The 12,307-nt window shown below is 45.2% G+C and overlaps 1 protein-coding gene across 1 annotated transcript; it reads left to right on the forward strand.

Annotated features, from left to right (window-relative positions):
* The first annotated feature begins 1,492 nt into the window (after positions 1 to 1,492).
* On the forward strand, positions 1,493 to 9,994 carry Eif2b5 (eukaryotic translation initiation factor 2B subunit epsilon). The gene is made up of 16 exons (XM_015499915.2): positions 1,493 to 1,777; positions 2,777 to 2,901; positions 3,957 to 4,142; positions 4,234 to 4,411; positions 4,501 to 4,581; positions 4,846 to 4,923; positions 5,190 to 5,502; positions 6,411 to 6,556; positions 6,775 to 6,916; positions 7,022 to 7,123; positions 7,302 to 7,409; positions 7,563 to 7,653; positions 7,939 to 8,062; positions 8,799 to 8,924; positions 9,291 to 9,401; positions 9,555 to 9,994. The coding sequence occupies exons 1-16, from the start codon at positions 1,586 to 1,588 to the stop codon at positions 9,612 to 9,614; spliced, it is 2,163 nt and encodes a 720-aa protein (XP_015355401.1). The 5' UTR covers positions 1,493 to 1,585; the 3' UTR covers positions 9,615 to 9,994.
* Positions 9,995 to 12,307: the final 2,313 nt, after the last annotated feature.

The following is a 12,307-nucleotide window of genomic DNA, read 5'->3' on the forward strand; positions in this document are numbered from 1 at the left end:
TTCATTAACAATGGAAGAAATGACAGACTCCTGGGTCCCACAGGAGGGCACTTGAATACTGAGAGTCAAGTCGGAATGGCAACATGGAAATAAATCTCAGTCAAACCACAAGCGCAAAGAGGAGGTGGGAGGGAGTAACTTGTACAGAAACCTAGTAGAAGTTTATAAGCTGTGGATTTCCGGCAGTGTCCATGCAGAAAGGACAGGCGGTGTCTTGCTGGAAAATTCTTTGCTGCGAAATGACACCTAGGCTGCTGACCTTGCCTCCCCGGCTTCCCCAACAGCGCGCTTCATTTACTCGCTGCAGCCACCTCTTCTTTCCCAGCATGGCGCCTGGGAAGCTTGTTGCTTCAACCTACTGGTGTTCTTGCATCCACCCCTGTTTTCGCTCTGCTTCAGCCAGAGAGTAGTCTGATGGGTTGAATGAATGAAGGAAGGTAGTCTTTGTTAACCCCACATAACTTGTCAAAAAGATCATGTAACTATGAAGTCAGACTTACATGATCTTTTTGAGTTCCAGAACCAGTTCTTCCACTTACTAGCCAGTCTAAGAGTTTGAGAAATGTTTGTTGTCCTGGATTGGACTTCCAGCACTGGGGGAAAAAAAAAAAAGCAAGCAAGTTTTTGTTTGTTTCCAGGGATTGAACCCAAGAGCGCTTAACCACTGAGCCATAGCTACCAGTCCCTTTTTATTTTTTCCTTTTGAGACAGGATCTCGCTAAGTTGCTAAAACTGACTTTGAATTTGCGATCCTCCTGCCTCAGCCTCTGGCTTGTGTCAAGGCGTCCGACGAAAGAATGTTTGTTGAACCAAAGAACAAGACGTCTTGAAGAGACATTTTATATTACATTAATTGTAAATGAGCTAACACTTGCACCACACCTGGCCCACAATCAGGGTGTGTAAGACTAACCACCCTCCCTCCTACACCGTGAGTTTCCTGCCAGGGGTGGGGAAAGTCGGACTCGGTTTCAGCTGCCCAACGTCCCATTAGGCGACTAGAATGACTGCATTACACACACAAACCCACATGATTGAACCCAGGGCGCCTTACCACTAAGCTACATCCCCAACCAGTCCCTTTTATTTTTGAGACAGGTTCTCGCTACATTGCGAGGCTGGCCTAGAACTTGCGATCCTCCTGCCTCAGTCGCTGGGATTACAGGCGGGCGCCACCACGCCCGGCGAGGACTACAATTTTTAACATGTTCGGGCAGGGAAACTGCTGGACCACTACAAATTCCACGTGGGTCTGGCTCCTTCGTGGCGACCACAAGTCCCATCGCGCTGCAAGAACTCCAGCTAGTACGCGCACGAACAAAGGCCTACGACACTTGCAGACAGAGTCTGACGTCTGCGCGATCCCACCCGGCAGCTTTCCCACAGCCCCAGACGGCGGCTCTGGACGTCACGCCCCCAGCTTCAGACCTCCCCAGGGTGCTTACATCAGACGCATGCGCACTCCTCCCTCTGCGTCTCCTCCCACTCTTCGTTAGTCCTTCGCGTTTCCAGTGCGGATCCTTTTTGTCCCCTACTGCGTGTGGTGTCACCTTCCCTGCGGAAGTGTTGGCTGTGAAGGAAGAACATGGCGGCCGCAGTGGTGGCGGCCCCCGGTGCTCCTGCCGGTCGAGCTAACAAGCGCGGCGGCGGCGGGCCAGGAGGCGGCGGCGGGGGAGCCAGAGCGACCGAGGAAGAACCGCCGCCGCCCCTACAAGCGGTTCTGGTGGCCGATAGCTTCGATCGCCGCTTCTTCCCTATCTCCAAGGACCAGCCTCGGGTAAGCGCCGGCACGTGAGCAGCCAGCGGACCGGGAGGTGATGGGGCTGGAGCAAGTTAACCTTTCGACTGGCTATTGAAGCATGCCCTGGAAGGTCTTCCCAATTTTCCTAAAAATTGGGTTGATCTGTTTAGAGGAAGGCAGATGTCTAAAGCTCGGTGACTGCCTGACCAAGTGAGTGACTGGCAGATGTAGGGCACTCAGGGCGGTCCTCCCAGGTTTGGGAGGAATGACGAGGAATAAATATAGAAACATTGTTTGAGGAAAGCCTGCACACAGCGATGCAGTGGCCCAAGGTGGAGGCTGCTTTGCCTTTTAACTTTGCAGTAATACAAAAGGGATAGTACCTTCCTTTGCCTCCAAAAAGGCGATGGTGTGCCTAAGAAAGAGCAGGCAGGATCTCGGGTTAGTGTATTTTTTACCTTCCAGCTTTTAATGACAACCTCCATCTGTCAAAAGGAGGACAGAATTATTTTAGGGGTTAGTTATCATCAGTCCTTGAATTCTCGAGACAATGAGAAATTGGACTGAGCTAGTCCTGGGATCATCAGGTTAAGAAGGAACTGCACTGAGTTTTGGGGAAATCTTCCCTAACTACCCCGCAAAAGATTAATGGTTGTTCATTTGTAACAAATGATGGGGGTGGCTAGTCCATGACTCTTAGGACTCAATAAAATTTTATGGGGAAGAAGACCTTAGCAGTGGTTAGAGTTCTGGTGATGTGATTGATTTCCAGTATTGTCCTTTGCCAAAAGACCCAGCAGCTCTCTATCTGATAGATTCCATGCTTACCATGTCCAAATTGCAACAACTCAGATTTTGAAGCTTAGAGCATGCTATGAACATCAAAGGTGGGAACCTGTTTATTCTTGAACTGGAAAGATAAGGCAAAACTACAGTGTTTGGGAACACTGGTAGAGGAGTGAAAATTATTGTTATGGGGTACCTAAAGGGCCCATAACAAAAGACTTCAAATATTTTTCATATCCTGCCCTGCAGGTCCTCTTGCCCCTGGCTAATGTGGCATTAATTGACTACACTCTGGAATTCCTGACTGCCACAGGTGTACAGGAAACCTTTGTCTTTTGCTGCTGGAAGGCTGCTCAAATCAAAGAACATTTACTGTAAGGCCCTGTAATTTTGCTTTCTATGCTTCACCATTTCTATCCAGTTTTTTTCAGGATGGATATAAGTAAGGGGAAACGAAGGGGTTAAAAAAAGTGTCTTTTTAGATCCTATTGTAAGGTCTAAGGTCATTTTCTTTACTTATCATGAGGTGAGCAGCTAAGCTCTGTGTCTGTCCATTTTGAGGTTCCTGTGACAAAAATAAGAATAACACTTGGGCCAACGAGTTCCCCTAGTTCCAGCTACTCAGGAGGCTGAGACAGGAGGATTGCTTGAGCCCAGGAGTTGAAGGCATCCTGGGCAATATAGTGAGATCCTCATCTCATAAAAAAAGAAAAAAAATGAATGACACTTGGGCTTGGGTTTCTCCGAATCTCACTTACAAAATTTGGTCTCAGTGGGTTTTTTTTTTTTTTTAATGGCTGTAGTATGTAAATTATTAAAATAGAATCTTTGTTTTCCACTGAGTGTCCATATATCATCTGTTCTGATCCTCAAAGACAAGAATGAGTTCTCCTTCATCTTTGTATCCCTACTGCCTAGCTTAGTGCCAGGCATATAATAAGCCCTTACTATGTTCATTGAACTGGGTGTGGTGACAGACACCTGTAATCTCAGCTACTTGAAATCTTCTTGGAAAAGAGTGGCTCTCAGAATTTATGGAAGCTTAGCAAATAAAGGGCATTAGCATGGTCACCATCAGACAGTTCCTAAATTTTGTATGGACTTCGAAGAGTAAAGGTGACGTGACAAGTATGTTTTCATAGGACTTTTATACCCTAGGTTTCAATAGGATTTTAAGTTCAAATCTATGTTTGGGGATAGGGTTCAAGGTATAGAGAAGAAATAACCACGTTTCTCTAACCCATAAAATAAAACTGGTGGCACAGGATGCTGAAAGCATTAATTACAGTACATAAATCTCTTTGAAGTTGAGGACGCTGGCAGAAACCCAAAAAAGCCAGAGAGAATGAGGGTGAATGTTTAATTGAGGAAGGGGTTGGGAAGGTCCATGTGATGTTTATGGTTGATTTACTCGTTCGCTTCCCTGTAGGAAATCCAAGTGGTGCCGCCCCACATCCCTCAATGTGGTTCGAATAATTACATCAGAACTATATCGATCATTGGGAGATGTCCTGCGTGATGTTGATGCCAAGGCCTTGGTGCGCTCTGACTTTCTTCTGGTGTATGGAGATGTCATCTCAAACATCAATATTACCAGAGCCCTGGAGGAACATAGGTCAGGAAGGGAAAGTGGCAGGGACAAGGGTTAGGGGACAACAGAACTCTAGGATTGCTCTTTGCAGCTCTCTCCCTCCTATCCTTTATAGGTTGAGGCGGAAGCTAGAAAAAAATGTATCTGTGATGACAATGATCTTCAAGGAATCTTCTCCTAGCCACCCGACTCGTTGCCATGAGGACAATGTGGTGGTGGCTGTGGATAGTGCCACAAACCGAATTCTGCATTTCCAGAAGACCCAGGGCCTCCGGCGTTTTTCATTTCCTCTGGTGTGTGGGTATCTGGGGTCCCCAAGATGGGAAAGTGACTGGCTTCAGCAGGAGAAACAGGTTAAAGGTCATATCACTTCTCCCCTCAGAGCCTGTTCCAGGGCAGTGGAGATGGAGTAGAGATTCGATATGATTTACTGGATTGTCATATCAGCATCTGCTCTCCTCAGGTGAGCTGTCAGAGCCAGAGTTACACATTTGAAGAGTAGAATTCTGAGGGTCTTTTGTCTCCTCAGAAGGATAGGGGATATTTTTTCTCTCTCTTTTTCTTATCTGTTGTAAAGCCAAAAGATGATGTCATCTTCTCCCCAGTGTATTGAGAGCCTCTTTGGGATTCTGGTCCATGTCCAAAATAGGTTTGATAGGTCTCTGGTGGCTGGTATTTGCTTCCAGAGAATAGCACCTAACCTTAGCCCGCCCTGCTTCCTCTTCAGGTGGCTCAACTCTTCACAGACAATTTTGACTACCAAACTCGAGATGATTTTGTACGAGGCCTGTTAGTGAATGAAGAGGTGAGAAAAGTCTTCCAAAGCCTCTTTAGGAGGGTAGGAAAGAGCTTGGATTTTATCCCACTTTGGTAACTTTTGTGTTTTATTGAGGCTTAGGAGCAAGGAAAATAGCTGGGAAGCTGGGGAAAATAGACCACAAATAAAACTCTCAGGCTGTTTGGCTGTTACAGAGAGGAAGAGGGAACTGAGGATATTTAGGAAGATATTATACTTGGGGATATTCTTCCTGTCTTGCTTGCTTAGCTGACCTCAACTTCCTTCCCATTTAGATCCTAGGGAACCAGATCCACATGCACGTAACAACTAGAGAATATGGTGCCCGGGTCTCTAACCTACACATGTACTCAGCTGTCTGTGCTGATGTCATCCGGCGATGGGTCTACCCTCTTACTCCAGAAGCCAACTTCACTGACAGCACCACACACAGCTGCACTCATTCCCGACACAACATCTACCGAGGGCCTGAGGTCAGCCTGGGCCATGGCAGCATCCTGGAGGAAAATGTGCTTCTGGGTTCTGGCACTGTCATTGGCAGCAATTGCTCTATCACCAGCAGTGTCATTGGCCCCGACTGCCACATTGGTGAGCACAGGTGGGGAATCAAACCAACCATCCTAGGAATAGGAACCTGGGGACCTTGTGTTTTCAGAAGCAAGGATGGACCCATGGGTTTTAGTCCTTGGGAACAAGGGACTAGAGAGGCTAGCTTAAGAAAAAAAGGAATGAGGATTTGACAACTGATACTTTAAACTGTAACCTGTGAGCCTATTATTGGATGACTCTTCACATTCCAGAGCACCCTATAGTCACATTCAGGACCAAGTGGATAATTAACATGCAGTAATAACCTCTATTTAGTGTATTACTATTTATATATCTGAGCTTATTCAATCCTCACAAAAACCTTGAGGTAGGTATTATTTATCCTAATTTATAAACAGGCTCTAAGAAGTTGTCTTGCCCAAGGTCATAGCTAATAAGAGGCAGCACTATGCTTGAATTCTGGGTATTCTGGTTGTAAACCCAGAGTTCTTTTTACCCTCTCATAATTAACTGGTTAGCCTCTTGGTAACTCATTGTGGCTGTAGGAAAGTGATGCTTCTAATGATACTGCCCCTTTAAAGAACAAAGTAAGATTCAAATTCTAAAATGTAAAGAGGAGGCAGACTAATTTGATTCTATTTGTAGAGATGGATATGATTCTAATAAAAGTCTTGAGTTTGTTCCCAGAAATCTGGAAGGTTTCCCAGTTCTTAAGCCCTGTATATAGTCTTTAGTAGTTGTGAACTTGGTAGAGAATGGTCAGGCAGAGCAATGTTCTGTTCTCAGGGTTGAGCCTAGAGAGTGACTGGATATTTCTGCTTCGTTGGTATGAGACATTAGAACTATGTGGGAACTGGGCTAGTGTCAGTAAGCCTTGTCCTCCATGAAAGGCTCTGGCCTAGAGGTGAAGCCCTGAGTAACCAGGAGTCCTTTCTATCCTGAGTCAGGTGATAACGTGGTGTTGGACCAGGCCTACCTATGGCGGGGTGTTCGAGTAGCTGATGGAGCACAGATACATCAGTCTCTGCTCTGTGACAAAGCTGAGGTCAAGGAACGAGTTATTCTGAAGCCACGTTGTGTCCTCACTTCCCAGGTGAGATCTGCTCCATACTGTTCACAAGCCCTGAATTGAGTGGTAGTCATACCAAGCCAAAAGAAACCTTTTTTCTACCAAAATTCAACCTGAATTGAGAGTTTAAATCCACTGGTTTCATTTACTTTCCACTTAGTCTAGAAAATAAAATAAAAATAAAAAGGTCCCTCCTAACACACTGATGTATCTGTGCTACCTATTCCTTTCTTCTCCCCTAGGTGGTAGTGGGTCCAGATATCACGCTACCCGAGGGCTCGGTGATCTCTTTGCACCCTCCAGATGCAGAAGAAGATGAGGATGATGGCCAGTTCAGTGATGATTCCGGGGCTGACCAAGAAAAGGAGAAAGTGAAGCTGAAAGGTGTGGGGCATCTGTGTACCTCTCTGCCCTGTAGAAAAGCCACTGTTCCTTTGGGAGGGATGATACTTCTGTTGGGCCTTCTCTAAACATCAATGCCTTTTTCAGGTTACAATCCAGCAGAAGTAGGAGTTGCAGGCCAGGGCTACCTCTGGAAAGCTGCAGACATGGATGTGGAGGAAGAGGAGGAACTAAGGCAGAATTTGTGGGGTAAACAAGGCCTTATACCTGCCTTCCTGCTTCTAAGTCAATATTTTGAAGGAGAATGACTACTTCAGAGTCAGATTACTTTTCATTCCTCTTTTCATGCTGATAGGAGAGATATATTGCTCTCTGACAATGGCTCTTTTCTTATTTTTCTTTTTTTCCACCCTTTCTGGGTTCTAAGGGCTCAAGATCAACATAGACGAAGAGAGTGAAACTGAAAGTGAGCGAAGTATGGATTCTGAGGAGCTGGACAGTCGGGCAGGCTCCCCTCAGCTGGATGACATCAAAGGTGAGTGACCGGGGGAGCAGAGGCTATTCTTTACCTACATCAGCTAGCTTAAGGCTCGTTCCTCCCAGAAACAATTTAGTATAAAATCAAGAGTAGGAGACTTAAAGCAAAGCATCTGGAATAATGTTGGCCTGTGAACTTTTTCTTTTTTAGTGTTCCAGAATGAAGTCCTGGGAACATTACAGCGAGGCAAAGAAGAGAACATTTCTTGTGACAATCTAGTCCTGGAGATCAACTCTCTCAAGTAAGAGGAGCCCATCCCTTTTCTTTTATACCCTGGGAAATTCAGGGCAGGTAGAGCTTCTCCGAAGTGTTTCTTTCCCAAATAGGAACCTTTTCTCTCACTGTCCCAAGTGGAGAAGGATGGTAGTATTTGGAGCAAGGAAAGCATTAAGTTTTAGCTTCATTATGACCTCCCCTCCCAAAACCTTCCCCTTCCATGTTCTGACTTTCTGTCCTCTAGTTTGCTGTCCTGCAGCATGCTGAAAGGGCCAGTGAAGGCCCTGTTGTCACACCAGTCTCCCCACAGGTATGCCTACAACATAAGCCTGAAGGAGGTAATGGAGGTGTTGAGCCATGTGGTCCTGGAGCTCCCCCTGCAGCAGATGGATACCCCGCTTGACCCAAACCGCTACTGTGCCCTGCTGCTTCCTGTGAGCAAAGCTTGGGGCTGGGTATAGGGATTAGGTGGAGGCACTCATCCTCACTGTGCTTGACTTTAAAGGAAGTCAAGAGTAGATGGTCTTGTGGGGTACATGCTACTTCTGGCTCCTTTCTTTTTCCTTGCCTTTGGAAACTGGTTGGGTTCTTGAGCAGCTTTGGCTGTCCAAAGTAATCAGATTGGGTTTAATGCTGGCCTTTGAGACTCGAGGACTCAGATCCTAATAGGTCCCCAAAAGGATACTCAGAAATAGACCTGGAAGCCAGCATACTGGTGTGTATCTGAACTCCCAGGTACTTAGGAAGCTGAGGCAGGAGGATCATTTGAACCCAAGAGTTTGCGGCAAGCCTGGGCAACATAGCAAAACCCCATCTCCGAAAACAAATGAATGAAAACCAATGATCAAAATAATAATAATAATAGACTTGAACTTTCAGACTGTGAAAATTATTTAGCCAGAACAAGATCAACCTGTAGGCTGGGAATAGGTATTTTGAGGCAGCCTTTAGCATCTGACCCCCTTTCACTTTTCCTGGGAAATCTATTCTTTTCCCTCTGGCTGCCAACAACTCCCAAGTCCCTCTGACATGCTTCCACAGGACCTCTATCATTTTCCTCTTGCCCTTTTGTGTCATTAAAAAAAACATGTATCAATATTGATTGTCATTGCTTTTAAAGTATAGGTGCATTCTCAAAAATATATTGTATTTCCTTTCTTTCTTTCATAGCTGCTCAAGGCTTGGAGCCCTGTTTTTAGGAACTACATAAAGCGCGCAGCTGACCATTTGGAAGTGTTGGCAGCCATCGAAGACTTCTTCCTAGAGCATGAAGCTCTTGGTACTTCCATGGCCAAGGTGAATACCACCTAGAGCTCCATGCTTCTCTATCTGCTTTGAAAGAGACCTTGGTGACCAACATGGACTTTGTCCCTAGTATCCAGCTCATTGCTACATCAGTACTGCTTAACGACAGGCTAATTCTAGTAAGGCAACTATTGGGGGGTTAACCTGGGAATGTGCAGAGCACTGTCCAACAATAGTTTCAGAACTTATCCTGCCCCAGCATCAGAGCGAACAGTTCAACTCTTATTTGTTTAGAGGAGGCTGCTCAGTGTGTAGAAGGTAGAGCTGTTAAGATTATGCCTCCTCTCCCTCTGTTACCCACTTTATCATGCTGGACCCTGCAAAGCCCCTGAGATCCCTTTTGCTGGCCTTCCGCAGGTACTGATGGCTTTCTACCAGCTGGAGATCCTGGCTGAGGAAACAATCCTGACCTGGTTCAGCAAAAAGGACGTAACTGACAAGGGCCGACAGTTGCGCAGGAATCAGCAGGTGAGTCAGTCTTCCCTCCTCTGGCCAAGGTGGTTCCCAGGTCTTTGGCCTTAGTGTCCAGAGACTCTGGCTGTTAGGAGCTGTTTATCCACCAAGAGAAGTGAGAGGGCACTTGGCTGTCCCCCAGTAACTCTTCCTTCTGCTTCCTTACAGCTGCAGAGGTTCATCCAGTGGCTGAAAGAGGCAGAAGAAGAGTCATCTGAAGATGACTGAAGTTACATTGCCCACTCTTGTGGTATGATTGATTGCCCTCCTGACTCCTGGATCAGGACAAGTGAGGAGCTACCTGCAGAAGGATGAGAGGACCTACTCCAGGCTGAGAATTAAAGGAGCAGAGGCTGAACTACAGTATTCTTCCCATCGCCAGCAACCATGTGCCTCTCATCCTGATTGGAGAGTTGGAATGAGGGAAGTTGGGCTGAAACAAAGTCTCTGCCTTGGGAGGAGCTAGGCAGGCCCTACAGTTGGAGGAAGGCCAGAGGAACAGCTTTTTGCTCTGGCTTTCCCTCAGGGAACAGCAGAGAGCAGCTGCTCCTTTCTGCTGCTTGTATTTGTTAATATTAAAAAAGAAAGGTGTATTTGTTTTCTCTCCAGATCTGACCAATCAGCCATTGATTTACATGATCAGCCTTTCCCTACACCTGGGGGAAGGGAGAAGAGGGGTATTGTGGCCACTAGGTGGTACTATGTCTTACTAATTAACCATTCCCTTGGCTCTTGGGTAGTAGAGGACTGAGCTTATCCAGCTTATGTGGACCATTCTGTGGTTCTGGAGTGGTGTGCCTGAGCTGATTTTCTTACCAGTTCTGGTCCATATTAAGCCAGGCATATATGTAAAGCCCATTACCTCTTGCCAGTCCCTCTCACATGTCTTTTCCATTTGACCCAGTACTAGTCATATCAGGGAAGTTGGACCACTCTTTGTCTTAAAGATAAGAAAATCTGCTCAGGGTCTCATGAATTCCAGGTAAAGTTACGAACTTGAACCTCATAAACGAAAACTCTTTCTGCCTCAGTATCTTATCTCTCAGTGATAAGGAAACTGCCTCCAGAAGCAAATAAAACCCAAAGCCAGTAATGAACACCCTAAGAATGCAGGAAAGTCCTGTGAAATGTGCTTTCCCTTATTTCTGAGAGACTTTAATGTGTGACAGGCATTTACTAAATATTCTTTATGTGTCATTTCATTTAACCCTCATGTCAGCCCTGTGAAGTAGATCTTGCTTCATTTTCAGAAGGGGAACCCAGAGAGGTACTCAGAGAGGTCCTATGAGTTGTTATTGATAGAGCCAGGATTTGATATTGAACCCTAGAGCTGGAATTTGTCATTTTACTATATTTTTTTAACCTCAGCAGTGAGACATGCCCTCTCTCTCCTTTGTGAGGTCTTTCTTATTTGTTTCTTTCTTTCTTTTTTTTTTTCTTTTTTTTTGTATGTGTGCTGGGGATTGAACCCAGGGACTTGTGCATGGTAGGCAAGCACTCTGCCACTGAGGTATATCCCCAGCCCTTTTTTTATTTTGAGACAGGCCCTCATTAAGTTTTCTAGGCTGACCTTGAACTCAGTGATCCTGCTGCCTCAGCCTCCCAAATGGCTAGGAGTACAGGTTTAAGCCACCTTGCCCAGTTCCTTTGTGAATTCTTTGTTGCCTTCATATAGAGTGAGTTAGTGCTTTCCTCTATTGATACTTAGTGTGGCAAATGTCACTGGTAACAAGGGACCCCCTGGCATGGAAGTCATAGATAAAATGAGTGCCTTTCTTCATTTCAGTGAAGTGGAAAGGAAAAAGCTCAGAAAGAAGATAGTGAACTCTCCTTGGGGTAAAGACATTTCCGAAGAGGAAAAAATAGACTGTCCAAGCAATGATTTAATTTTTTCTTAGTAAATCTCTGTTTCAGTCTTATCAGGTACAGAATCTAGTACCTAGACAGCATATGAAGGTTATTACCTGGACCTAAGACACTTAAATACAGGTAACTGTAAGGTATCTCTGATCCGTACCAGATTGATGATGGAAGTCAGAAGTGATCTATAAAACTTTTTTACAAAGGAGAGATGTCTTCTAATTGGGATATTTAGGGAAAACTACCAACTTGTGATGCTGAGATTGGCCTAACAAATAGAAAAGGTTAGAAAGGCACATTCAAAGTAAAGCAAAATGAAAATTAAATAATATCTTTTGCTTCCTCCCAACAATCTCTTTCAAATGTTAGTAAAGGAATTCTTTTTCCAGGCACAGTGGCACATGCCTGTAATCCCAGCTACTCAGGAGGCTAAAACAGGATGGTCACAAGTTCAAGGCCATTTTAGGCAAACTTTGTGAGGCTGTCTAAAAAAATTTAAAAAGCTGAAGATGTAACTCAGTGGTAAAAGTCCCTGGGTTCACTTGCAATACTGAAAATTTTAAAAATTCTTTTAAAAAGGCACTTGAGCCAGGCACAGTGGCACCACTTGTAATCCCAGCAGCTTTGTAGGCTGAGGCAGGAGGATTGCAAGTTCAAAGCCAGCTTCAGCAATTTAACAAGGCACTAAGCAACTCAGTGAGACACTGTCTCTAAATAAAATACAAAATAGGGCTGGGGGCAGAGCTGGGGCTGTAGCTCAGTGGTAGGGCACTTGCCTAGCAAGTGTGAGACACTGGGTTCAATTCTCAGCACTGCATATAAATAAATGAACAAAATAAAGGCCCATCAAGGTCTAAAAACTATTTTTAAAAAATTAGGTCTGGGGATGTGGTTCAGTCGCTAAGTGCCCCTGAGTTCAATCCCCCGTATCTCCGATCCTCCCCCCAAGAAAACAAGGCACTTGATTCAGTGATATGAAAAACAGGAGATGACAATGAATAAGAAACACCAATATTTTGAAAAATCAAAGAGTGAAAGGTAACTTAGCAGAACACAATGAG

The sequence above is a fragment of the Marmota marmota genome, unplaced genomic scaffold (assembly GCF_001458135.2).
Source record: "Marmota marmota marmota unplaced genomic scaffold, marMar, whole genome shotgun sequence".
NCBI classification, from domain to species: Eukaryota; Metazoa; Chordata; class Mammalia; order Rodentia; family Sciuridae; genus Marmota; species Marmota marmota.

What these genes read in the sequence shown, in the direction of transcription:
- Eif2b5 (XM_015499915.2), top strand. Translation starts at nt 1,586, where the DNA reads ATGGCGGCCGCAGTGGTGGCGGCCCCCGGTGCTCCTGCCGGTCGAGCT. An exon ending in TCAGCATCTGCTCTCCTCAG is followed by an intron (nt 4,582 to 4,845) that starts GTGAGCTGTCAG and finishes CTTCCTCTTCAG; the next exon opens with GTGGCTCAACTCTTCACAGA. An exon ending in CTGGAGATCAACTCTCTCAA is followed by an intron (nt 7,654 to 7,938) that starts GTAAGAGGAGCC and finishes GTCTCCCCACAG; the next exon opens with GTATGCCTACAACATAAGCC.